Source organism: Sapajus apella, unplaced genomic scaffold, assembly GCF_009761245.1.
Source record: "Sapajus apella isolate SASKATOON/1434 unplaced genomic scaffold, GSC_monkey_1.0 scaffold142, whole genome shotgun sequence".
Taxonomy (NCBI): domain Eukaryota; kingdom Metazoa; phylum Chordata; class Mammalia; order Primates; family Cebidae; genus Sapajus; species Sapajus apella.
In genome coordinates this window covers 153,816-181,035 of record NW_022437082.1, presented here as the reverse complement: position 1 = coordinate 181,035, position 27,220 = coordinate 153,816, and the positions used below count along the sequence as shown (strand labels likewise).

The 27,220-nt window shown below is 51.9% G+C and overlaps 3 protein-coding genes across 5 annotated transcripts in view; all 3 read right to left on the bottom strand.

The window, feature by feature from the left end:
* Nucleotides 1–1,114: 1,114 nt before the first annotated feature.
* MAGEA9 (MAGE family member A9) lies at nt 1,115–9,480 on the bottom strand. The gene is made up of 3 exons (XM_032264147.1): nt 6,842–9,480; nt 2,755–2,825; nt 1,115–2,679 (listed from the first exon to the last, which is right to left on the bottom strand). The coding sequence occupies exons 1-3, from the start codon at nt 7,096–7,098 to the stop codon at nt 1,706–1,708; spliced, it is 1,302 nt and encodes a 433-aa protein (XP_032120038.1). The 5' UTR covers nt 7,099–9,480; the 3' UTR covers nt 1,115–1,705.
* Nucleotides 9,481–17,862: 8,382 nt separating this feature from the next.
* LOC116540591 (heat shock transcription factor, X-linked-like) lies at nt 17,863–21,514 on the bottom strand. Its single transcript, XM_032264148.1, has 2 exons — nt 19,488–21,514; nt 17,863–18,647 (listed from the first exon to the last, which is right to left on the bottom strand). Exons 1-2 carry the CDS (start codon nt 20,049–20,051, stop codon nt 17,940–17,942), a joined length of 1,272 nt encoding a protein of 423 aa, XP_032120039.1. The 5' UTR covers nt 20,052–21,514; the 3' UTR covers nt 17,863–17,939.
* Nucleotides 21,515–21,904: 390 nt separating this feature from the next.
* TMEM185A (transmembrane protein 185A) overlaps nt 21,905–27,220 on the bottom strand; it is a 33,243-nt gene continuing 27,927 nt past the window's right edge. For all 3 annotated transcript variants that reach the window (XM_032264149.1, XM_032264151.1, XM_032264150.1), the window contains 3 exons: nt 25,642–25,818; nt 24,893–25,016; nt 21,905–23,598 (listed from right to left, as the gene is read on the bottom strand). In XM_032264149.1, coding sequence (XP_032120040.1) covers nt 23,354–23,598; nt 24,893–25,016; nt 25,642–25,818 — 546 coding nt within the window. In that variant the 3' untranslated portion in view covers nt 21,905–23,353. The remainder of the gene's footprint in view (nt 23,599–24,892; nt 25,017–25,641; nt 25,819–27,220) is intronic.

Here is a 27,220-nt window from a genome sequence, read left to right as displayed (position 1 = left end):
GTGAGCGTCTGGTTCTTCATCTGTGAAGCAGGTGTGATGAGGCCCTTCCACTAGGACTGCTGGAGTGTGTTCAGTGTATGTGAAACCCCTGGCTCGGGGCCTGGCGTTGAATTAGAAGTTTAAGGAATGGCAGAGGGCTGTTATATCTAATATTGTTTGACCCCAGACCCTAGCACTCTGGGATTTCGTTAATGTTGTTGTTCTCCAAGACTTATCAGAGAATAGACAGCTCCACAGGACATGGGATAATTAGCCCAAACAGGAAGTTTCCTCAATAAAAGTAAGTACTTCCTCTTAGAGAATGTACTTCAAAATTTGGGTGTGCCGGAGTCTTGTGCAGCCGGATGCAGCTCAGAGCTCCTAGAATTTGAATCAAGGATCAACTCCTTGCCTCTCTCCCAGCTGCTTTTTGATCCAAGACACTGTTTTCACTCATTTTTTTAATGCTCAAAATCTGGTCTTTCCTTACAATTGGTCAAATCCCACTTGAGATAACTTGATTAGAATGCCTTTTAAATAGGATCAACTCTGGGTCTCCAAGACAGGCAGAAAACCACCAATGACTTCTGGGCTTCCCTTCCTGGGAGATTCACGCTTATCCCGCAGGAAACCCTTGCAGATGACAGGTACCCATCGCCTAGCCCCTGCACCGTGTTCAGCCGCACCGAGACAAGAGCGCAGGACAATTTCCTTCTATTCCTGCCCCAGGTGGAAGCTCTTCTCTGTTCATCCACCATCCAAAAGAAACTGCTGAGCAGTTCTCCATTCCAGGCCTTTCTCTCTTCTTCTGAGAATCTGGCTCTGGCACCGTCCAGCTTCATTACAGTTAGCTCCCCTAGAAGAAACTGCAGTTTCCCAAAGCCCCAAAGGCCCTGGCTCAGGGCATACACACTCCACTGCTGTGATCTAGAGCCCCAAACCCTCACCCATGTTTTATTTTCCTCTAGTCCTTAGAGGACACCTCACCACCTTGATTTTATGACTGTAGCTCCCAGACTTCACCTCCCTGTGGTGAAGGGGTGGGACTGGCTTACCTTTGCATCTCTACTACTAAGCCAGAATGTTCCGAATAACAGATGCTCAGTGCATGTTTGGAGAAAAAAATGAGCCAGTGAACAGGAAAAATTATTTATTCAGTTTTTTTCTCTTACGTTCTCAAAGAAGCCGAGGGAATCCAGGTGTACATGTGTCTATTTTAATTTTACAGGGGAGGGAAAGAGGTATAAGGCAAGAATTAACTATACTTTCATTTCCTCACTTCTTTATGAGCTCTATTTTGCTGCTAAGTTCAACTTCCTGAAAACAAATTATTAATTCATCTGCTAGTTATCTTGTCCAAATTCACAAAATAACGTGGATTTCCCCATGGGAATCAAAAGCAAGAATCTTACTCCTAAATAACCTGAACAGCAGTATGTGTGACAACTGTCATCCATTAACTTCGATGGCTGAGGTTCATTAAACTGACCATTAAAACAACATTTGAAGAATTCCAAAAGGGAGCAAAGATAAATTTCCAAATCACCCAATAGGCAAGGAACCCAGAGATGGTATACAGTGTGTTCACTTCCACCCACTGCCACTGACAACAGCGACTGCAATCTTCCAACAGAGAGTGAAGAATGGGTCTCATGTCACATGGGGCAGGACAACTGCTGGGTGTGGCCCTGGCCCCACAGACATTGGCCCTGGCTGCGACTGGTGCTCAGACTCCCTCTTGCTCCTCTCCCAAAACCTCTTCATACAGGGATGGGTAGCAGATGGGATCTCTTGCATTGATCATGACCAAATAATCTATGACTTCCTCATAGCTGGTTTCAGCGTAGGCCTTTGAACCCCACAGGAACTCGTAGCGCTCAGGATCACTGCCGGGCACCTGGCGGTACTGCAGATAGTTTTCCTGCACCCAATCTTGGGTGAGCAGCTTCCTGGGCTCCCCATAGAAAGTGTGCTCCATCCCAACATACACCCCCATCGCACTCAATGCTTCCCAGATAACCTCTTCAGGGGCGCAGTTGTCTTTGGCTAAGATCACACCCAGGACAACGATCAGGAGGGCGACCTTGGGCATGCTATGACCATCACCCAGCATGCTATCACATGAGAGGCCAAGAGCAGGGACAAGGATGTAGGAGTGGCTGACGGGGTCCACCTCCTTCACTTCAACCCCAAAGATCAGCTGCATGAACTCGGAGGCTTTGCCGAAGATCACAGGAAAGTAGTGCTCGTAATTCTGGATGACACTCTCCAGCATTTCTGCCTCTGTGACCGGCTCCTTGACTTCATATTTGTGGAGCAGGAGATGAACCAACTCAGCCACCTTAGATTTCACTGCTTCTTGGAATAAGGACTCCAGGTGAGCTAGGTCGACCCAGGTGCTTGGCCCTTCCTCTTGTTGACTGCTGGAGCCCTCATTGAATTGGCTCCAGGGACTCCTCAGGGAGTCTGTGGAGCCTCCCTGAGGACTCTGGGAAGGACTTGATGGCCCAGCAGTGGACACCTCCTCCTCCTCCTTGTCTGTGGGATCCTGTGTACCCACCAGGCCCAGGTCCTCCCGTTGGGCTTCAAGGTCTTCATCAGGCTTGCTGTGCAGACTCTTCTGCTCAAGAGCCATGATGACTCTGGTCAGGGCAGCAGTTGGGACTGTGGGCAGGAGCTGGGCGACTGAGACCCACAGGCCTGGGGAGAGAGGGCGCGTGTGAGAGACTGCAGCTGAGAAGCGAACCTCGGTGGCTCTAACAAATGCTGACTTACAGGTCTTCTTCAGTGCTGCCCTGGGGCTTCTTGGGGCTCCTGTCCTCCTGGTCAGCCTGTCCTCTGGGACCCTGAAGGAGGAAGTGAGAGGGCTACTCAGCGTGCAGCTGGCCTGCAGAGACCAAGGCTCTCTGGGTGACAGTAGGGTGGATGGGGCTGGGCGCTCTGGACTCCCATGTGTGCTGGGGCAGGCGGGGCCCTTGGTGCACATGCGGGGCGAACACTTCACCTTCACTGCCGACACTGCCTGGGCCGCCTCTGCTCTGTGACCTGAGGACACTGCCTCAGACCAAGGCCTGCCTGCTTCCTGGAGCTCCTGGAAGAGGAATCGAGGGGCCCTTAGGCTGCAGACTGCAAGCACAGCCCTGGTCCTTCAGTGCTGCCAAGACGGCGGGCTGGACACTGTGAGTTCTACACACTTTTGGGGTGGATGTTCCCTTGGGTGCTCACTCAGGGCCCTCACATTTCTCCTGGCAGGGACTGGACTTCACTCCTCTACTTGTCTGAGAGTCTCTCAGATCAAGAGCTCATATTCCTGATATGGAACACAAGGACATGCCCTAACCAACATCTGGCCACACCTGCCCAGGGTTTTCCCAGAAGTACAACAAGAGGGGTACAAATTCAATGGGGTCCATGTGTCCTGGGGTGAGGATCCTGCCTGGTCCTCATCTTGATGCCTGCAGGGTCTGGAACCCTCCCTCTGTTGACCTGAGGCCTTCCTCTCCAGGAGACACCTGGAGAGGAAGTGAGGGGAGTCCATCCACCCAGCGGCTTCCCTTGGCTGACACAAGGGGCAGGGCGGGGCTGGATCCTCCGTGGTCGGTAAGCAGGGTCCCCTCAGTCTGCATTTGGACTCCCGGCAGGGCCTGGGACCCTCCCTCTGCTGATGTGACTGCAGCCCCCTCAGACCAGGGCCACTCCTCCCTGACACCAGTGATCCCAGGATGAAGGAGGGACCTCAGCAGTCAGCCCTGCACGGGCCCTCTGGGGTGACAGTAGGGGCAGGGCACTCTCTTGATCTGAGAATTTCTCTGGTCTGGAGGCACCCTCAATCCTCCCTTAGGTTCCTCACTTGGACTGCTGGCCAATCCTGGGACCACTGTGTCTGTCGAACACAGGGGCTCCCTGTTTTGTCCTCTCACCCTCTGAGAACAAGTTCCTCACCTCCCTGAGATTCAGAAACAGAGGTGAGGAGTCCCCCCATTCGTCACACTTGCGTGGGGTGTCCAGGGCTAACCCCACCGGCTCACCCCCTCCTGTGGGTATGAGGTGGGTATTCCAAAGTCCTCCTGTGGGTTAGTCATCTTTACTCCTGCTGGAGCCTGTCCTTCCTCGACCCCCAAACCCTTGAGATGAGCGGACAATCTCCCTTTACACCAACACCTCATCGCCCTGAGGGTTACTCAACTTCCTGCCGGTGGTACAAGTGAGCCTGCCACTTAGCCCCATCCTCAGAGCTAAGAACAGAGGTCACGTAGACTCTGTGGGGCGGCTTCTTTCTGCACTGGGGGTACCTCCATTCCTCATGAAGGGGGCACACCTTGGGTCCTGCTGATCCTGGGAGTCCTCCTTCTGCTGACCAGGTGTGGATCCCTCTGTTTAATCTCTCAGTGCCCCTGGGAGCAAGGTACTCGCCTCCCTGAGACCTCTCACCCCCAACCGCATGAGAGAAATGAGAGCATGCCACATGCCATTCCTGCCTGGGGCCACCTGGGGCTGAGAATAGGCGATGCCAGTGTCTGTGAGGTCCTTTCTGCTTTGGGAGCGTCCAGGTACGTTCTTACCTTCAGTCCTCACCAAACTTCCTCCCTGTCACTCCTGGAAGACCCTGGATTCCACCCTGTGCTGACCAGGTGTGGCTCCCTCTGCAGAGCTGAGGACACCCCTCAGAACAAGGCCCCCACCTCCCTGAGACCTGGGCGTCAGAAATGAGGGGGCACCACATGGTCACTCATGCATGAGATACCCAAGACTGACCAAAGGAGCGGGTTTCAGGGGGCCTCCTCGATCTGGGTGTCCTCTAGATAGTCATCTTTACTTCTGACAGGGTCTGGCCCCTTCCATTTTGCTGAACCAGAGGTGAGTCTTGCAGATCAAGGCCAGCTTCTCCCTGAAACTCTCATTGAGAAAGTGTGGGGTGGGGTGGGGGGGCACTTCCCTTCCTCACAGTCTTGCCTGCGGCCTCCCGAGACTGATGGCAGGGGCAGGTTTCCTAGTTCTGGGATGAGAGGTCTGGTGAATCCTTCCTCACGGCTCTGAGACTCCTCCCTCTGCTCACCTGAGGCCCCACTCCTCATACCACAGCCCTGTCCCCACTGACACTCGACCCCACAAGCCAGAACGCACCACATGTGGCCACCGTGCCCGGGATCGCCCAGGCCAAGATCCCCACGGATCTGGACTCCATGGTCCCTCTGTCCTCCCTCTTCTTCTTTCCCTGGTCTCCTAGAGGGCTGGGCCCCACCGCTCTGTAGACCTGAGTCTCTATCCATCGGATTCCCGAAACTGAATGAGGAGGCGCCTCAGTCTCAGATGGAGGCGGGTGGGCCCACTGTCCTGGGGTGCTGGGTCCCCTCAGGCCTCCCTTGTCTCCCAGCAGGACCTGGGCTCTCCCTCTGTTCTCCCGTGGCCATGCTAACGATACCAAGCCCCTTCCCTCGGTCAGCCCAGGTTGCAGACATCAGGATCTGCTTGCCTTACCGCCCTGCCCGGAACTTCCCAGGGTTGACAGCAAGGGCAGGGCCTCCCTCTACGGGACCTCAGCCCTTCCTCAGAATCCCGACCTTGATGCCTGGCAGAGCCTGGCCCCTGCCCTCTCCCAACCAGCCCTCCTCTGGCCACACCAAGCTCTGACTCCAGAGTCCCCTGGGGCTTAAGCGGCAGGGTGGCAAAGGGTGGCCCAGCCTGAGAAGTCTGCCCCCGGGTGGGCCTGGGCTGGCAGCAGGAGTGGTGCTAGATTATTTGGGTCCCTCTATCTGGGGTGGGGCGTCCCCACTCCTTCCTCGGCGACTCACCTTGCCTCCTCACAGAGCCTGGGCCCGCTTCCCTCTGCCGATCTTAAGCCGCCACTCAGAACCAGGCCCTTGCTACTCTCTGCTCCCCAACGTACAAGCCAGTGGCCTTACATCCGGAAATGGATTCTGCCGTGGGAGACCTGGGGGTGGGATGGAGTTGGGGGTGGAGAGTGGGGGTGAGGATGAGGGTGGGGAAGCTGGGGCTGTAGGTCATGGTGGTGGTGGTCGGGTTAGGGGTGGGGAGGTGCTCCGCCCTCCCTCAGGGTCCTGACTTCATGCCTGGCAGAGCCTGGACCCTGCCCTCTCCTAACCAGCCCTGCCCTGGTCTCACCAAGCGCTCACTCCAGAGTCCCCGGGGGCTTAAGTGCAGGGGTGGTGAGGGTTGGCCCAGCCTGAGGAGTCCGCCCCCACGGGGTGGTCCGGGGCTGGCCGCAGATGCGGTGCTGGATTACTTGGGGTCCTCTATCTGCGGTGCGAGGGTCCTGAGTCCTCCCTCAGCCTCTCACCTTGCCTCCTCACAGAGCCTGGGCGCGCTGCCCTCTGCCGATATCAGCCCTCCCCTCCGAGCGAGGCCCTCACTACTCTCTGACCCCTCCCGTGTGCAAGTCGTTGGCCTTGCATCCAGTCACCTGGGTCTTCCCTCGGGTGACAGCAGGGGCAGAAACAGATTCTGCTGCCGGAGGGTTGGGGGTGGGGTGCGGTGGGGTGGAGAGTGGGGCGGAGGGTTGGGGGTGGGGTGCGGTGGGATGGAGAGTGGGGCTGAGGATGGGGGTGGGGAACCTGGGGCTGTAGGTCACGGGGAGGTGGGTCGGGAGCTCAGCCCTCCCTCAGGGTCCTGACCTTGATACCCGGCAGAGCCTGGGCCCTGCCCTCTCCTAACCAGCTCTGCCCTGGTCACACCAAGTTCTCATTCCACAGTGCCCAGCAGCTTGAGCGGCGGAAGGAGGGGGGCGGCCCAGCCTCACAAGTCGGCCCCGGGTGGTCCAGGGCTGGGAGCAGAGACGGCACTTGGTCCTTTAGGGTCCTCTATCTGGGGTGGGGGCGTCCTCAGACTTCCCTCAGCACCTCACCTGGATTCCTCACAGAGCCTGAGCCCGCTTCCCTCCACCGGTATCAAGCCGCCCCTCAGAAGGAAGCCTCTCCCTTCTCTCAGACCCCGCAGGGCGCACGTCAGTGGCGTCACATCCGGCCTCCAGGTCTGGGGCTTCCCTGGCTTGACAGCAGGGGCTGAACCGCGTTCTGACGAAGTAAGGGTGGGGTTGGGGATGGGGTCCTCAGTCATCCCCAGGGTCCTGACCTTGATGCCTGGCAGAGCCTGGGTCCCCATCCTCTGCCCGTTGGGTCTGCTCCTCTCGGACCGGGTCTCTGCCTCCCAGTCCCCTGAGGTGGCAGTGAGAGGAGGGGTGTGGTCGGGGTGACAACATTGCCAGGGTCTTTCAGGACTGACGGGGGGGCTGAGCTGGATTCTGTGGCCTCTCTATGTGGGGAGTGTGGACCCTCTGTCTCCACCCAGGAGGGTTCTCCTGGCTCCCGGCTCTTTGATGAAATGACGGGTGGGAGATGATCTGTTTACGTCACCTTTGAGCATCTGTCCAACGGCACCCGTTGCAGGGAATGGCTGCCGGTCCAAGGCTAAATGCTCCCTGCGTGGGGAGGGGGGGTGCTGCAGCACCTGTGATTGTAGGACCTCTGGGAGAAGACGCACACCTTCCCATGGGGCTCTTCCGCAGCCAAAGCTAGACTTTGCAAACTTTGTCCTCAAAGACTGATCTTTTTACTGAAGAGGCTGAGCAGCAGCAAGAGATTTGGAGAAGCCAGGTGGTTTGAAGGTCTCTAACATATGGTAGTCCAGTTTAGTGATGTTCATATTTTAATCCTCATTCACATGGTAAGAAATAAATTTTACATTGTATGCGTACATTACATATGGCATATGTACATTTTACGTCTATTTGCCTTTATATGCATACCTGTTTTAGACGTTATATAAATTTATGTTTACATGTATATATGCATATGTACATATCTTTGTATCATATATGTGTGATTATAGGTACCAATATGTATATAGCTTTAGATCCGTACTCGTTTTTATTTGTAGACTTTATTCTATACACATGCACACATATTTTAAATACTATCTATTCATAGTGTGTGGGCTTCACACGTACTTACCATTCTATTCCTAGTTTATTCTTTATATTCCATTAAAATCATATTTTTTTTGGAAGGACAGTCTTCTTCTCCTAGTTTGTTTCAGGTGGTTGTTAGCAGAACTCCGGATCCGTAGTGTCCCAAACGACTCACGTTTCCCGATGTCCTGATATTGCCCCAGGGCTACTGGCACCATATTTTGTGGTGCTGCCCGAGATTGTGCAGTGATGTGGGGTGGAATGTGAAACACTTTATCCTACCCATCCTGTCATCTGCCATCTATGCAGGGTAAAGACACCCTGGACCCAAAACACAAGTACTAGTTCAGCACAGTCTTCAGTCATCCCCAGGACTTTCTCTGTTTCGTTGTTGATACTGCTTTTTGTCTTTTTCCAGGGTTGATTTGGGGAGCAGAGCACAGCAACCTGAGCTTGGCTGTCACTTCGGCAAGAACAGTTAAGGCACTCACTCTGTATTTAATTTAAGTAGCGTTTACATCTCTGCCATATTCTGTTCCCCATCAAGAAATATGGTATACAGATCCATTTACTTGAGATTTTTCCCTGAGTCTATTTCCCTTGAGATATTTCCCTTCGCACAGTCGCTACCATAAAGGTCTTGTTAGGCTCTTCTCATTTACGTTTTGGATTTTAATGCTGTTGTGAATGGTGTCTTTTCTATTTTCAATTTTATGCACTAAGTTGCTTTTGTGTGGCAAGGCTCTGGATTCTGCAGTAATGATCTTCTATATGATGTTTTCTGAAGTCTTTTATTCATTTGAATATTCAATGTGCCTATTCCTTTGAATTTTCTGTGTAGATAATCATATAGGTAACTAATACTATCTATTTCTTTGCAGTCTTCACATCTCATTTTCATTTTGACATCCGCAGTTCTGGCTCTTTTTCATTTTGACATTCACTACAGATGTGCGTGGTAGTGGTGACAGCCTATGTCAATGACTTGTCACTGCCGCGTGAAAGGCAACGCTTCTGACATTTCACATTTATGTATGCTTGCTGCCAATTTTAGGAAATGGAAGTTCCTGTTGATCTTAGTTTGCTAAAAGTTGTTGATTTGTACTCACATAGAATTGCTTTCAGCGCCTTTTCCGTACCCATTGTCATGACCGAATGTTTTTACTAGTCTGTCTTGTATGCAGCGAATTACAACTGAATTTTTTTCTATCATTAAATAGAATTTTTATTCCATGCATACAGGTGGCTTGTTCATTTAATCCACTGTTGTGTTGGATATGTGATTATCTGTTTACGACATTTGCTGCGGTAACACTTGGGTCACAAATTCTTCTCATGAGTGTTAGGGTGTCTTCATCTGTTTTTGAATCCAGGAGAGTGAGCCTGGGAGAATGAGTTGAACAATTGCCCTTTTTTTTTTTTTTGATGCATCGGAAGAGTTGCGCTAAGATGGTGATTCATTTTCCCTCGCCACTTGGCTGAACCAGCCTCCAAAACTTCCTGTCCCGGAACATTTGAGGGAAGATTGAACTTTGAATACACCTTCAGTTTGTGGACGTACCATTGGTTTCATCCATTGACCTCTTCAAGGACATCTTGGTTGGTGATTATGAATAAACTACTATAAACATTTGTGTACACGATTTTCCATGTGGGAGCCAAAGTTTCCAATTCACTTAACTAACACCTAGGAGTACGACTGATGGGTCTAATGGTAAGTCTATGTTTTACTACATAAGAAAGGGCCAAAAGGCCTTCTAGAGTGAATGCAACATGTTTCTTGGCTGCCGGCAATGAATGAGAGTTCCACATCCTCCCCAGAATTTGGTATTTTCAGGTATTTGAATTCTATCCATTGTAATAGGTGGGTAGGGGAATCTTAGTGCTGTTGACATTTGCGTTTTTAGTGAATAATTATGGTGATCATCTTTTCATATGTGTATCTTCATTGGTCAGTGTATGTGTGTTTCTGTGTATCTTCCTTGGTGAATGTCTTCAAATCATTTCCGTTTTTAATTGGATTCTTTATTTTCAAACGGTTGACTGTTAAAAGGTTGGTATTCATTCAGCATATGAGTTCTTTATCAGACATCAGATTACTCATATCTTCTCTCCATCTATATATTTTTATCCCATTATTTTAACAGTATCATTCTTAAGTAAACTTCTAATTTTAGCCTTTTCTTAGTTTACGGAACATTTTAAAGACAGTTAGGAGAGTCTTCCTTTACATCATAACCAATTTCTACTATGATTAACGTCATACGTTGATATGATATATTCCTCACAACTAACAAGCCAATATTCTTCTGCAACATCCTTTGACGATTCCTGGATCCCATCTAGGATAACACGTTATTTTAGTCATCTTGTCTCCTTAGAATCCTCTTGACTTTGAGAATTTCTCAGACTTTTATTGTTGTTGACTGCTTTGACAGTTTTGGGAAGTATTCATGAGGCAATTTGTGGCACTGCCCTCATTTGGGATTTGTCTGTGGTTTTACTCACGTGTAGACTAAGGTAATGGTTTTGGGGCAGGAGACCGGAGAGGTGAATTGCTATTCTCACCACACAATATTCTACCACCATGACTTATCACTGATGATGTTGACTTTGATCACCTGGCTGAGGTAGCGCTTGTCAGGTTGGCCCTCTGTAAGGTGATTACATTCCCTCTTTTCATACTGTACTTTCTGTAAGAAAGTCACCAGGGGTAGCCCATTAGGGAGGAGTGAAGTATGTTCCACCTTCTTGGGAAGGGGTAGTATAGACATGAATGATTTGGGATTCTTCTCTTTGGGAGATTTGTTTATTTTCCCCACTTTATGCATTTACTCACCCATGAATTTATTTCAGATTAACTCATAGTTAGTTATCACATGTTTTGGGCTATAACCCAACACCACTTTATTTTGTTGCTCAAATTGTTCCATCTCTGTCCATTGGGAGCTGCTTCAGTTCGCTCTGGTGTCCCTTTCACATAGGTTCACATTATATATGTTTTTTAGCTCTGCTATGACAAAATGCTGCAGGCTCATATGTATAGTTCCTGTTCCAGTTATAGAAGAATTCACTTTCCATGGCTTTCTACTTCTTTTTATTGGAAAAGTATATTAGAATCCTAGACGTGGGTTCCAGGCATGCTCATCGATCCTGTGGTCTTTTTACATCCAGCTGTCTCAGATGTCAGAGTAAGGAAATGTATATGTGTATATTAACCTATGTGTATATGCATACATATCTGTGTTTATTTGTACAACCATCTTCATGTATATGAAGCTGAACACGAGTTCTCACTGATGTTTCCAACACTACTCTATTACCACAAGGAAGAGTCTCATATTCTTCCTTGGTTTATCCATAAGCATCCACTTCAGCCGTGAGAAAGCTAACTCCCAGCATCCCTCATCAATATAATTAGTAGGTCCATGGGTGTGTGTGTGTGTGTGTGTGTGTGTGTGTGTGTGTGTGTGTGTGTGATGTGTAGAATCGCTAACCACCATCCCTGTGGGAAGCAGCTGTATCACGTAGATGATAGTGCTAAAGCACAGTTTCTTTCGACTTCAGTCTTAGACACCCACTTCCAGCATTACTTAGGACAGCACCACATCCACTGACACTCGTCAATCTTTCATACGTTGGTAACACAGTTCTATTGTTTGTACATATTCTGTATGCCACCTTGGCGTTTCCTGATCTCCTAGTCTTAAAATTTGCATATATTGAAATTCATTCTTTGTGGTTTAAGGCTCCATGCTCTTTGAGAAATGCATAATGTAATTCACCATTTTGACAATATGTAATCCACCACGATGTAACGTAATCCACCGTTATAGCAACCCACAGAATAGTTTCAACAGTCCGATAAATCCCGTCTGCTTATCCAAGTCATTCCTTCTCCCTACCCTGGAACTCTGGCAGCAACAGATATTTCTACTATCTCTGGGGTTTTGCCTTTTCTGGAATGTCAAATAAATTGGATCACCTTTTCAGACTGGCTTTACTTAAGGCAAAGCATTGAATTCACCGATGTTTTTGTGTGGCTTAATGGGTCATTTTTAAATTAACGACTAGTGTTCTGTTGTTTTAAGGCCACAGTTTGTTTATCCATTCACTTACTGAAGAATATCTTGGTTGTTTCCAGTTTTGGGAAATTATGCAATAAGCCGTCATACATATTCATATGCAAGACTTTTGTGTGGACATGTTTTCAGATTAGTTGTATGTATACCTAGGAGTGGCAACACAGTGATCAGCTGTGCAAAAAACAACTGACAACCCATCTTTGAAAGTGGCTGTACCGCTTTACATTCCCAGCAGCAATGAATGAGAGTGCCTGTTGCTCCTCCTTGTCGCCAGCAGTTGTCACTTGGTTAGGTTTTAGACATTCTGCTGCATTTGAATCTCGTCATTTCGTTCACAATGATCCAATGGAGAATAATGTTGACAATCGTATGCTTATTTTTCATCTTTATATGTTTTCTGGTAATACGTCTGTTCAGAGATTTTGCCCATTTATTAATTTAGTTTTCATAAGATTGTTTTCTATTGTTTAGTTTCAAGCATTCTTTGTAGATTTTGGACACAAGTGCTCTATCAGATATATGTTTTGGGACTATTCTGTCAGTCTGTGGCCTCTCTCTTTTTTTTATATAACAGTTTCTTTCACAGAGCATTCGTTCTATTCATTGGTAGGCAGTGTACCTTTTCATTTGTCTTTCACGGTCCATGCTTGTGATGTTGTATCCAAAAACGCATCACCAAAATCAAGGTCATGTGGATATTCCCCCTAAGTTTTCTTTCACACATTTCCTAATTTTGCATTTTAAATTGGAGTCCACTTCTACTTTGAGTCAATTCTTTGAGAAAGCTGTAAGGCCTTTCCTAGTTTCATTTATTTGCATACGGACATGCATTTGTTCAGGTGCCATCTGATGAAAAGACTACCATTTCTCCATAGAATTGCATTTGCACCTTTGTCAAAAATCAGTAGACTACACTTGTGTGGGTCTTTTTCTGGGGTCTATTTTGTTTCATTGATGTGTGTCTATTCATTTACAAATGCTGTGCCTAATTGATTACTGTAGCTATCCAGAGCAAGTACATCAAAGCTAATATCAACCATGAGAAGTCATGTATTTAGTATGTTCCTTTCATGTGATGTAACGAGGATGGCATTTTACCTATGAAATCTTCCTCTGAAAGCTCACATTGCCATTCCGATCATGAGAAAAAGAAAAGACAAGTCCCGGGACATGGGCTTTATGCAAAATAGCTGACGGATACTCTTCAAAATGTTAAGATCATCAAAAATAAGAAAAGTCTCAGGAATTGTCACAACAAAGACAAGACTAAGGAGACATGACTACCAAAGGTAATGAAGTATCCTGGGTGGGATCTTGAAACAGGAAAAGAAAATTCAGTATAACTAAGGACAACTGAAAAAAAGTATGTCCATTAGCTAATAGCATTGCATCAATATTGACTCCTCATTACTGGGGACAAATGTGCAGGGTAATGTAAAATGCTAATAATGAGAAAACTGGGTGTGAAGTGTGTGGAAATTCTCTGTATTACATCTGTACTAATTCTGTAAATCTGAAATTTTTAAAATCTGAAAGGCTTTTCATTTTAAAAAATGACTCTTGGATCCCATTAGAAGTACTAGGGCAAGCGCTCCTTACTCTCAGTACTGGCACTCCAAAGGACAGAATCAAGCTTTTATTCTGCCCTTCCCGTGGGTTTTAAGATAGCACAATAGCAATAGTTGCCCCACCAGTCCGACTTCCCTCCAAGCCTGACTACCTCACAAATCCTACCAGAAGCATGACTGCCCCACAAGTCAGAGTGCCCCCAAATCCCTAGTGGTCCAGAAGCTCGCCTGCCCCACAAGCCCACGTTCTCCACAAGCCAGGCTGCCCTGCAAGCCCATGTGCCGCACCAGCCTGAATGCCCCACCGGCCCTAGTGTTCCACAATCCCAACTGCCCAAAAAGCTCAAGTGCTCCCCAAGCTCGACTACCCCACAAACCCGATTTTCTCACAAGCCCAATTGCCCCAAAAGGCCGAATGCCCCACAATCCCTACTACTTCAGAAGCCTGACTTCCCCACGAGCCCTAGTGCCCCAGACCAGAAGCCCAAATGGCTTAAAAGCCTGAGTGCCCCCAAAGCCTGACTGCCCCACGAACCCAGCAACCCCACAAGCCCCAGTGCCACAGAAGGACAGCGGCCCCCAAATCCCGACTGCCCCCCAAGCCCAAGTGACCAACAAACTCCAGTGCCCCACACGCCTGAGTTCCCCACAATCCTGATGACCCCACAAGCCCTAGTGCTCCAGAAGCCCGAATGCCCCCAAATCCTGACTGTCCCCAAAGCCCGACATCCCCACAAGCCTGTCTATACCTCAAGCCGTAGTGCTCCAGAACCTCAACTTCCCCACAAGCCCCACTGCCCCACAAGCCCGAGTGCCCCACAAGCCCGAGTGCCCCACAAGCCCTAGTCCTCCAGAAGCCCCACTTCCCCACAAGATCTAATGCTCTAGAAGCCAGAGTGCCCCAGAAGCCCAATGCCCTACAAGCACGAGTGCTCCGGAAGCCAGCTTCCCCACTAAGCCCAAGTCCTCCATAGCCCTAATGTCCCACAAGCCTGTAGGCCTCATAAGCCCCACTGCTCCACAAGACCAAGTGCCCCAGAAGACTGACTTCCCCACCAGCTCCAGTGCTCCAGAAACCCCACGTCCCCGCAAGACTGACTGCCCCACAGGTCTCTGACTGCCACCCAAGCGTAAGTGCCCCCCAAGCCCAAGTGCCCCTGAACCCCGACTACCCCAGAAGCCCTCGCGATCCTGAAGCCCAACTGCCCCACACAACTGAGTGTCCCCAAAGCCCGACTGCCCCACAAGCCTGAGTGCCCCACAAACCCAACAAGCCACATCAGCCACCTTCTCACATTTATCCAGAAGTCGGCACTCCTGCTTAGTCTGCTGCCTTTGTCCTCCGGTTAAGTACTTCACCTTCTTGTCACCCTGGTGAGCTGATGCCTCACTTGTGCGCCTTACACTCAGTAAAGCAAGAAGGTGGAGTCTCTAATGTTGAGAAAGGTGGTCGGAATGAGGGTGGGTGTGTGGGGCTTTTAGGTTTGCAAGAGTCAACATGCACATAGTGGACACTGCCTTGAACACTCTGGTTGATCTCTGGGTCAAACTACAGTTAGGAAAAGGAGAGAGTTCCCCCACTGCCCCCAGTGATTTCCTCCCGAGTGTCCTGAAGGGCATGTTTTGTGCAAAATCCATGAGGTTTTCTCATGGGGATTAAAGAACATGTGGCTAGTTCGGTTCCAAGTCCCCGTTTGTTCTGGCTGTTCACCTGGAGAAGGGGAGGTAGGAGGTGGGTCCATGGCTGCCCTGTGCCTGCCCTTAGAGGTTCCTGTGAGGCTAGGAATGTGACTCAGTGTGACTCACCCAGGTTCCAGCTCCACCTGTGAGAGCTCCTCCCTGCAATGGCCGGCCCCCAGCTCCCTTTGCCAAATCCCAGCACCAACACGGAGGACAGAGGTGGCGGAGAAGTTGCGTCCCCGAGAGCAGCTCAGGCCGGGATGGTTCCCGCAGGGAAGGGACTCATGGGTGAGGGCATTTCCAGGGCCCCAGGGGGCACGGCTCGCTGCTCCCGATTCCAGGGCCTGGTCTGTATGGTGGGGTGTCTCACTGGCAGTACGGGACCTTCCTTTCCTCCCAAGCTCAGTTTTGGAGGTTTTCCCGCCGGCTGAATGCTGGGAACCTGGGCCCAGGCTCTGCACCTTGTCCTCATGCCAAAGAACCTGGTTGTATTTTGGGGAATGGGGTGTCTGAAAAAGACTCAGGCTATGAGCCACAACCAGGCCAGCCTGGCAGTTGGCAGATCTTTGATTCCTATCCCCACGACGGTTCACAGCAAGCCCAGCTTTGTTTTCTTCCAAGGAAGGAGAGCTCACTCACTGAAATAGCCAGGAGGGTCAGTCACGACACCACGCCAAGCCAGGTTTGGTCCAAATGCTTGGCACCGCTTTACTGTTAACGGGGTTTTTAAAACTTACCCAGAGAACGGAGAACTTAAAGGAAGAAACTTAGGGTTTAAATACAAGGAATGTAGCCAAGAACAAAGTAACTGCAAGGATTCTTTGCCACCTGCAATTTCACTGCTTGGTGAGAGCTGTTGAGTCTTCCAAACGTTCAGATACTGTCATCAGGTATCCTCAAGAGCCAATTGCCTCTCTGGGGCAAAGTTCCTATGAGTGGCCCTGATTCTATCATCATGATTACCTGAACCGTCAGGTTTACCTTGTTTCGTCATCGTATTTACCTGAACGTCTAGAGTGCTGTTGCTATTTGGGAGGGAAGAGAAGGAATTGTTTTCTCTCAGCCCTGCCTTGGAAATCGAGTCCTCGTGGGAGGCCGGGGAGAAAGGCTGAGAGAGGAAGGATGCAGGTTATGTTCTTGCATGCACAGGCAGGGTCTCTCTCCCATGGATGGCAGTGTTGACCTTTACGGCTGGCCCATTCTTTGCATGGCGGTGGGGGGAGGCGTGTGGGGGTTTGGTCTGGGCATAGTAGCAGGGTTAGCGGCATCCTTGGATTCTTTCTACCTATTTGATGCCAGGAGCACCATCCCTAGTCGTGACAACCAACAACATCTCCAGGCTTTTCTTCTAAAGCAAGTAAGTCGATACCACATTTTGCAAATCTGCATCTCTCTCTATAGATTTACAGGGAAGCCAGGATCGCAGGGGCGTAAGTTTGTAGGAGAGGTTTTTAAGTAGCAGCATCTACTTAAAAATGTGCATGATTCATGTGTATAAAGGAGGCATGTGTATAAAGTCCAAGAAACACATGAGAACACTGTGCTACTTGGAAGCTAAGGAGCTCACAAGTGATGAAATGTGATTCGCACCTGTTTGTAAACGAGCACCCGTTTGTAAACGAGCACCCATTTGTAAGTGAGCAGGCCAAGACAGGGAGAGCCACCTGCGGACCATGCCTGGACTCTGGATTAATCCATTCCCATGTCTGCATTCCCTTATAGCCTCCTCCCACTTCTCGCAGGACTCTGCCACCTACTACTATCCAATTAAAAATCACGGACAGGGATACCTCTGGGTTCTGGCCTGTGGGTGTTGGGGCTCTCTGCACGCCCTGATTTCGGAGATCTTTTGACGTCTGTGCCCAGTTGTGTCTACGGTAAGAACTTGAACCTATTTTCTCTGATCATACAGTCAAAGAGGCTTGTCAGTGACGGCGTGTGTTCTAAGTTCAACACCTCAAGTGATCAGAAAAGGTTGCTTCCTAAGTTAAAACATGATGTATTTTACATTTTGGGCTCCAAAAGAAAGAAAGAGAAGGATGGAAGGGAGGGAGGGAGGAGGGAGGGAAAGAGACAAAGAGAAAGAGAAAGAAGGAAAAGGTGGGGGCGTGGTGGGGATATCAAGGAAGGAAGTAAAAAAACCCACCGGATCCAGTACAGATATAAAAGCCAAACGTAAGTCCTGTCAACGAGACGCTAATGAGCAGCCTCTAAAGTGCAAACCCTTAGGACTCCTTGGTAGTAACTGTCAGCTCCACAACTAACAAGGGCACTGTTTAACCCAGTGACAAAGCCAGACGTGATCTCTTCTCATCTGTAGGTAGGTGAAGGCCCTGTCACATAAAGGCACTGCTACGACAAGGAACGGCCAGCGACACAGTGTCATTTAGTGAACCCTCGGCGGGCAATGCCAGCACCACAATGGCACTCAGCGGGCGGCTCCAGGTAATTTTTAATGAGCGGAGGCAGGGCGTCTGAGGGGCTTCCTAAAACCCAGCACCTGCTGCATATCTCCGGGGCGTTTTCCCAGGAAGGGGTATTACATCGGTCTCTACCATGCAGGCAAAAGATGTCGGAGGGGAGTACTCGACTGCAGAGAAAGAAAAAGGACAGAGACCGTGAAGGCTTTTTTGTGCAGTCAGAAAATTACCCATTTCCTGACACGTTTATTGACCAGCACATGTTCTGCCCAAATGCTCGCCTCTATGTGTGGTGGTCTGCGTCGTCTGGGTACGCCTGGAGCACATGGCTAGCTGGCGTGCACTGTGACATGTGGTGGCAGTCGGGGCAATGGTGGGGCAGAGCTGGGGGATGGGGGAACATGGCCATGAAGGCAGCAGACTGTGCAGCCACAGCAGGCACTAGGGGCAACGGCACCCAGAGACGGCAAAAGGGCGGCATGCCAGGCGCAGGGTGTCTTGTGGTCTCCAAGGCAAGGGTCCCGGGGGGCGCTGGGGGAAGGGCCGCCACAGGCCCGTCGGAATTCACCTGGGTGGGAGATCCGGGGAAACAGAGGAAGGGCAGCGCCGCAGGCCCAGGGTCAGCTGGCACCGGAGCCACGTCACCCCGGCTGCCCTCCGACCACTCGCCGGCTGGCTGGGCCAGCGGAGCGTTGTCACCCGCCACGGCGGGATGGGGTGCCGTCGCAGCAGTTGCTGGTGGAGCAGAGCCACTCCTGATTTGGCTGCTGGGACCGGCCGGGTCCTGGTGCTGTGGTGTGACCTGCTCATCCTCACTCGGAGATGTGTGATCTTGTTGCTCGGTGCCTGCTGGTGCCAGATGGGATTCCGCAGCTCCTGGCTGGCCCTCCTCCCCCTGTCTTGGTGCAGACTTGACGCCCACTCTTCTCTTCATCCTCACGAGGAGGTGAGGGGAGTCTCTTTGAAAGCAGGGATGGCAGTAGAACTGTAACTGCAAGTCAAAGTTTAAATAAAGAAAAGGAAACTGCAAGTCACAAGGATGGACGGCAACCAACAAGCATCTACGGCCCCGTGCAAGAGAACTCTACTGGCCCGGGAGCCCTTCTGGAAAACGTCCCGGTCCCCAAAAGAAGCTGGGGGACTCGTGTTCACGTCGTCAAGGTTTACCAATTTGTGACGGGCATTTCCGTCTTGGAAGAAGCCTCAAAATGACAAATTAGGGTGTCCACGGCCAGCGGAAAGGGTCTTCGAAGTTGCAGACCCGGAGGGAGGATGATTCTGGGCCTCCCGCACGCAATGTCAGCTGGTAACAGAATGCACCCCAGCTGGGCTGGAGTACCCGGACACTGACTCTTCCACACCAGGGGCCCACCTACCAAGGGCAGCAGGAGCCTGTGCACCCTCTGCAACGGGCACCCTTCAGCGCTTCAGCTTGGGCACTTCTCCGGACACCAGCCAGGGGGATAGTGGTACAAATACCAGACTCCCCGCCGCCTGCTCACCTCACAGGGTAAAGTGCTATGGAGTCAGGGGAGTACAGCAACCACCAGATGACACGACTGGCCCCGGGTAGGGGGACATGCAGATACGGCTACTTAGCACCTGTGATATTTTATCCACTCCAGAGGGGCCGGCACCATCCTCAGCCCTCTGCTCACATTCACTCTTGGTTCATGTCACCACCACCCAGCGGGGGACACAGGACCACATTGATGGCCCCACGCACCCCGCTCGAGGTCGCCCACTTCCCAGGAGGCAGTCCTGGGACTTCCACCCACACAGGCCCCAGAGCCCACTGACTCAGCCCCCGCGGAGGCTTGTCGTTCGTTACCTTGTTCAAGATGGAGACTGGCCGCTGTGCGGGGAAAATGTCAGTGAGGGTCCTGAAAGTGCGTTGACGCAGTTTGCGGAAGCCATACAAGTTCAGCTGGCGAAGGAAGCTCCTTAGCGAGTCCGTGGCAAAAACTTTGTCCGGGACGTCCCTTTCGAGAATCTCCTTTTGAAAGAGTTTTTGATTGATCCCTAGACAAGTCCCACCGTCATCCCACCAGATGGAAGAAAACTGATTGCTGTTGACCAGTCTCCACAGTTTCTGCGGAAAGGGGAGGGAGAGGAGATTATCTTCTCCCTGGGGCGAGACGTCACCGCCGGGGCGTGGCCTTCTCAAGGAAGCCTCCTCGGCCAGAGACTGGAAAGCTATTTCTTCCATCAGCATCCTCAAGTCAGGGCTCCCGGGAGACACCGGGTAGTCCCAGGCACTGGAAGGATCTGCTGGGTGATGGCAGATCTCTGAGTCCGATCGGGGAGGAAAAGGCACCCTTTCCGAGCTGTGTCCCTGTCCTCTCGGATTCCTTTCTTCAGAGCGAGCCATACTCAATGAAGGCTTGTTCTCCATCTGGCAAACACGCTAGTGCAGTGTGGCCAGCGGCACCCCTTGGGAGTCAGGCAGCCAGCCCCAGGACATCACAAAGGGGCTCAGACTGCCTGGGGGTGACATCACCACACGCCCAGCAAGTTATCTAATAAAGGGCCAAGGCAGACAAGTAGCTGCCCATCTGCGTGTGCAGATTCTGGTCCTCAAAGTCATCTCAAAGGGAAGGAGGACACCAGCGCACAGGAGTGTCGAGGGGCCCTGCCACACCTTAGGTGCAGACCTGGAGCGGTCCCCTTGTCCTAGAACTCCTGGGGCCAGGGAGAACCACAGCAAAGCCCTGACTCAGGAAGGTCAGAGCTCACCATGTGAGTCATGGGACCACAGACCCCAGCACATGACTGACCCGTTGAAGCACAGAAGCAAGGGTAGGACGGCGCCCTTGGGCCAGGCTGTAGGCACGCCACCCTTTCCACCCTGTCCTAGCCAGAGGCAGCAATGTGCTCCATAAAGGTCCTCCGAACACACCCACGCTGTCGGTCCCCAGGACGCAGATGGCCGATGGCCACTTAGGCAAATGGCTTAGCTGACTGTCCCACCACCCACTGCTGCCGCGCAGTCCGGTGGGCAGTCGGAGGCGGACTTCTTCCTGCTTTTCCTTGGCCTGCACATGTACCCCCACCAAGCAGAGACACCCTTCTACACCCCGGGTCTTTGCAGTCACATCGTGGCAGGGCATGTGGCTGTTGGCCTTCGAGCATGTGTCATTTTCCTTGGCCAGTGTCTCCAGAGAAATGCACACGGGTTTGTGCCCAGCGGTCCACCTCCGCAACAGTGGTTCCTTTGGGATGTGACGCTAGGAGGTCACGGGAGAGGCGTCCGTCCGAAGCAGTGTCTGTGTAACACACTGTCCACACACACAGGGCCACCCCTCTACAGACTCCCTTCACTCGATTGTGGGCACAGAGCTCAGTGATCTTCGAGAGACTGTCACCAACCGGTGATGCCTCCACACTTGAGACATCCTGACCCCAGGGCCCAAGACGCTCTGGCTCAGGGGATGACAGTGAGGGTCCTGCAAGCAGACTGCCGATGCTGGTGTCTTGGCCTGGCCGCTGCCGAGCTGTGTGATTTGAGCATGTCATCACTTAACCTCGCTCAGCCTCCGTTTCCTCCCGGGGATAAGAGTAGTAGCACCTGCTTCCCGGGGCTGTGAGGATCCTGTGGGACGTATAGGAGCTAGCAAGGCACCCGGCAGTCGGGTCATAGCTACTGTTGTCGCTTCAATAGGCATTTTCTTGAATAGCAAGTCCCAAATCTCATGAGCCTAAAACAGAATCCACCTGTGGCCTCTGGCTGCCTACAGGACTGAAAACCCTTCCGGCCACAGCAACGGGTGGATTTCCTTGTCAACTGCTGCAAGTCATGAGCTGAACTCCACTTGAGTTTCAGTTCAGGCAGAAGCCTAGGGTCAGGAATCGCAGGGCCTTTTGTTGCAGCGTGAGCAGTCCTCAGCTGTTGACATGACCGGGCAGCAAACGAGGACCGGGAGCAGTATAAGGACAGTATCTGCTGCAGACTGTCTCTTAGCACCCGAGGAAAACTCCAGAAAGCCTCCTAAGTGGTAACAATTGTGGCACTGCGTAGCCCAGCCAACAGTGGCATCTCCGTGGTGTCCCCTCCATCCTCCCTCCATCCCATATTCCCCTGAGAGCTGCGCACTGAAGAAGGACTCGTTCTAAAGGCTGTGCCCCTGCAGTTGCCAGCCTTGCTCGGCTGCCTGTGCCAGATAGAGATTTGCTTCCTCTGAGACTGGCTGAGAGAACCATCCCAGTTTCCTGGGCCATCCAGCAAATAAGATACAGATCGTGCACGTGTAAAACGAGGAGCCGGTTTATTGGACAGCTTAAGAGAGCAAAAATACTGGCTTTAGCTACATTTTTTACACACTGAGCTGGAAGGTCTAAACCATCCTGTTCCCCCGTACCCCAAAGAGAACAGGCTTGCTGGAGGCCAGTGCCAGGGGCGGAGTTGTGTTCACAGCGGACTTGAATTCAGCCCCATGTAGGCTGATGAGCAGTCGCCTGCACTGAAACGCCACACTCTTCTCCTGGGTGAGAAGATTAATGCTCTTTTTAAACCTCTTCTCAGCGAAGAACCTATTTGTTTTCAGGCAGGAGGACGATAAACTTGCAACCTCTGACGCATGGAGGAACCTGCAGCGCTTGAAGAAACTGCACGCACACGTGAAAGCACCGTGCCTACCACAAAGCCTTCTTCTTGCCGGCAGGAGCGAAGCTTGACACTTCCCCACGCACAGACGTGACCCGCGTGGCCGTTTCTGCCCTCGGCAACATTCTCCGGTGCTCCGGCTTCAAGTCGCGCTTGTTGGGTTTTCGGCTAGCCACTGCTCCGAGAACGTCAGAAGCAGCATGGAGCATCTCCGGCTTGGCGTTGCTGTTCTGGCAGTAGCAGCTACTGCGTACCTGCATGAGTTCCGGGGCAGAAGTGGCAATGTACTGTGGGGGTGTGGCACCCTGCTGGGACGGGACGGGTGTGCCACGGGCATCCACTTTTGCAGCAGAAGGCGTCTGCCTGCAGCACAAGCTTGTAAAAAAAATACTTTGACAGAATATGCTGTACAGAACTAGGGGTTAACACCGCATATCACGATGCTAACATATTTGTATAAATACTCTGCATACAGGCATGGAGTCACTCCCGTAGAAAGCGCTCATCGGTGAGGCTATGAAAAACTGCTGTCAGCATGCCCAAAGAGAAACTACCGTACTTCCACAGTAGGAACAGAAGAAAGGACTGTGCTGTGTCTAAACACGTGGTGCATCAGAGACATGGTTCCAGTTCCTACTGACTACGCCAGCCCCGACCGACCGGGGAGTGCTGAGTGAGCTGTGGGAGGAGATCAGCCCTGTGGAGAAAGGCATTTCTAAACAATGCTTTTCATTGGGATTTCAGCACCGTGTAAACAGACGTTCCTTCTGAGGGCCTGGTGAGCAGCCATTCCCCGGTGGGTGCCACAGGGAAGAGGAGCACCTGGAGCCCCTCCCAGACGGATGGAAATCCCGCGCCTGTTCTCACACTCTTCCCGGCATCCACATCTGCTGGCACACGCCCCGTCACCTGCCACTTCCGCATCCCGTCGTGGTGAGTGGCTGACAGGCGCTGGATGCAAACAAGGCATGAGATGGACGTACCTGGAGACCCGGCTCCAGTTCTGGTTCTGCTTTGCGGGGTGAACGAGGGGGCAGAGGAGGGTGGAGAGAGCACATCTCAGTCCACTTAAGCTCTGTCCCCGGAAGTGGCATCTAATCCGGCATTTCGATATTTAATTTGGGAGGTGGGAGCACGTACTTCCCAGGGCTCTGGGTAATGACCACCCTGGCCTTCTTTCGAAACATGGGAGCGATTTTAGGAGGCTCCGGAACTGGGGTCTCTTCAGTTTCTTCATTATCTTCGTGGTGGAGATCGTACGAAATGTTTCCATATTCTCGTAGAAATGGGAAGATTTCAAGCAGAAACTGACAGAAATCTTTGCGAATACCAAACCACCCTGAAAAATAAGAATGTTTTATTTCACACACTAGGCTCAACTGACCTTCCTGTTAACTTTCTTTTCCATAACAAGAAGTTTCACTCCTACAACGTCGTCACACACTTTATCCAGGCGCCTGAGTCACGAAGCCCGAACAGGGCTTGAGTACTCAAAATGAAGGAGAAGAACAAACCCTAGTGCCGTGGTTCTCTGAGTGGGGCTCCCCAACCAGCAGGGACAGCATCCCTGGGGCCTTGTTAGGGATGCCATTCTCGGGCCTCAGCCCAGACCTCTCTCTGGAAACTGTGAGTCGGGCTAGGGTGGGCTCCAGAGGTCCCCTTTTCCTGACCCTTTTGGGATTCTGCTGGGCACCCAAGTTTGAGAACCACTGCTCCAGTGAGTCTCGAGACACCTGTGGTGCGTAGGCCATGGTGTCTTCCACTAATCTTGTCCACCCAGGAAAAACTCATGGATGACAGTGCCATCCAAGCAAAGGGTTTCCGTCACCCTCTAGAATCCGCCAGGGTGGCAGTCATGCGTGGATCCTGGCCAGGAGGGGGCCCGAACTCATGGAGCCACCTTAAAGCCACTTGCCCAGTCCCACTCTTCCTCTCTGTACACCACTGGAGTGTCAGCTCGGTGCAGGCCCTCCCTACTCCCCGGAGGGCAGAGGCACAAGCAGCAAGCATAGCCTGGGCTGCTGGACTGCAGTGAGGCCCTGCCTCCAACCCCACTGGCTTTTGGAAGGCCGGTGCTCTGGGCTTCCATGCCATGGAGCTCACAGCCTCACCAGGAAGGTACCCTCTGCAGAGATCATTTTGGAAGTGTCTGCCTCAGCAAGCAGGTGGAGGGGAAGAGGGAGCTAGCAAGGCACGAGAGACAAGACTCGGGTGATGGCAGCAAGGACGCTGGGGAGGCAGAGGGGCCAACGCAGAGCTAGGATGAATCCCAGGGTTCGGGTGGGAGATATGGATTTCCCATCAAACCCTCACGGGCCTGGGAAGAATCTATCTTGATCTCTAGTTTGCAGAGGAGGGAATAGGCTCTCTGAGAGGTTGCCTGCCTTGTCTGGTCCTACCTACTGGCAGCGTGCACTGCGAGAAAAGTCCCAGTGCAGGCCAGTAGAACACCATGGTGACGGCATGCCCTGCCCTCGGAAGGTCCCAGAACTTCCTCAGCCCTCGCTTCCCACACAAGCTTCTAAATTGGGACCCTGGGGGACTCATCCCTTCCTAGAGACCGCTATCTCCCACCTACCCGCGGTCCCACCCCAGACACACTCCAAGGACTTTCTGAAGTGCTGAGTACATACAGTGGTTTCCTCCCTTCTGTCCAAATGTGGTTGCCATCAGCGTGATCAATGAGAGCCAAAGGGGGACGAAAATCGGGATGCAGGAGAAGGCGTTGTGGCCATCCAGTTTGTGAACCAGCAGAATCTAAAGAAAGAGACGCAGTCAAGGCCCTGTGGACGCCAGCACCAAGAACAGACAGAGGAGGAAGCCAGACCTCATTAGGCAGCTCCCCTCCCCCAACCCGCCTCGCAGGGCCCCGCCACAGTGAGCTGTCAGAAGAGGGAATGTCAGCACCACAGGAAAAGGCAGAAAACCACCTATCCTTGGGGAATGTTCTAAGTGAGCTTTTATGTCCCTCTTCAGAGCTCAGCAAAAGCGCATCCACTTGAAAAGCTCCCAATACCAGCAGTTGTATGGCAAACTCCTCCCGGTGTTTGTTCTAAGGAGTCAACAGCTCCCATTCTAGAATTCTCCACACGACTCCAATACACAAATCCGACATCCACCTTTCCTTTTCCAAAAGTGGAAACTGGAGCCTTACAGAGGCAGCATGGCTAAAAAGGTGCGCTCTCCCCAAGAGAAAGGAAGGATGTTCTCCTTTCACTAAAGCTCCCTCCCAGAGACGGCCCTGTTCTCTCCCCTCTCCTGGAGTCGGCTCACTGTGACACTGTGAGCTCGAGGGACAGAGGCTGCCTTTCTAGGGGTGCAGGATCCTGTCAGGGGAAGCACGTGCTCCACGGGCCGAAGAGGCTTCCCGCGGAATGCTTACCTCAAACGTAAGAAGAGGCACCACAATGGTCATCCAGCTCAGGGCCATGGTTATGTGTGTCCTGCGCTGCTCGGCAATCACATCCATAGAGCGCAAGAACAAGACGGACCACACGATGTAGTAGAGGACCACCAGGCACAGAAAGGACATGAGAATCCACAGCGGGACACACACAACCTGCGGGGAGGGCGAGAGAAATCGTCTCTTTAGCACATCCGCCCCGGCCTCTGATGGAAGGCATCTTTGGCACCTCTCCAGTTAAGACGGTCCCACCCGCAGGCTGAGTAAGGGCAGTTCCACCTCCCAGGCCTGCTGCCAGGACCGCACGGGACAGAAAAGTTATGGTGTGTGCCTACTGTAGGGCTTGCCGCCACCAGGGGACACAAACGCTCAGTGGTGACATCAGTCCCTCTTCCTTTGAGTGACAGACAGTCCGGCATCTGGCTCCGCAGCCTTTGCTCTTCCAGAGGCTTGCCCTCCCACACTCACTCAGGCTCCCCCAGGCCCTGCTGGCATCACAGCTTCCCAGGGAATGGGACACAGCTGTCACCCTGTGCACACACACAAGATCTCACCCCAACAGACTCTCTTCACCGGCAACCTTCCCACACCCTGCTGGGGGTACTTTGGCAACACAAATGGGAATGGGCTCCCCAGAAAGTGTGGCTGCCTGGGCTCCTAAGGACCCGTACTCTCACCCCTACCAAGTTAGTGAACTTGGCAGGTTGATGCTGGATACGTGATGCTGCCGGGTCCCCGCCTCCACGGCAAGGTCACATTCCGAATATGTTGCTATCGCACCAGGCGGTAGAGCTTGTGTCATCCACACGCAGGCCCAGAAGCTGAGTTCTGGGAGCGTCACTTGGCCAGGCTCCCCTGTGACATGTCTTCGCCCTCCTGTCCGGTCCCCTGGGATGGCACTTCTCCCTCCTCCCTTTTTATTAATTATCTAACATACAGTAGGAAAAGTGACTGTCTTCCTTTGGTGTGGTGATCCCCGAGTCTTCACGCAAGTGTAGATTCGCACAGCCACAGGCAGGACGCAGAAGACGTCTGTCACCCTGTAAAACTCTCTCGGGCTGTCCCTTCGCTGTCACACCATCCCACCCTTAGCCCCGGCAACCACTGATCTGTTCTCCGTCACTGTCCTTTTATCTCTGCTGGAACTTTATGTAGATGGCATCACCAGGCAAGTAGCCCGTTGAGACTGGCTCCCCGCCATCAACCTAATGTCTCTGAGATTCATCCAAATTGTTCCCTGCATCCACAGGTGGACCCTCTCGTTGCTGAGTGGTATTCCACTGTATGCATGCCTACAGTTTGCTTATGCGACCCTCTGCTGAGGGTGGTTTCCAGCCCTTGGCTATCACAAACAAGGCCACTGCAAACACTAGAGTGTGGGTTTCTACCTGGCTGTGCCCTTTCACTTCTCTAGGGTAAATACCTAGGAATGGGGCAGCCGGCTCCCATGGCAAGTGCACTTTTAACGCATCAGAAACTGCCAAACCGTTTTCCACAGTGCCTGTACCGTTCTCCCTTCCCGCCGGTAACGTCGGAGTGTCCCAGTTCCTCTGCATCC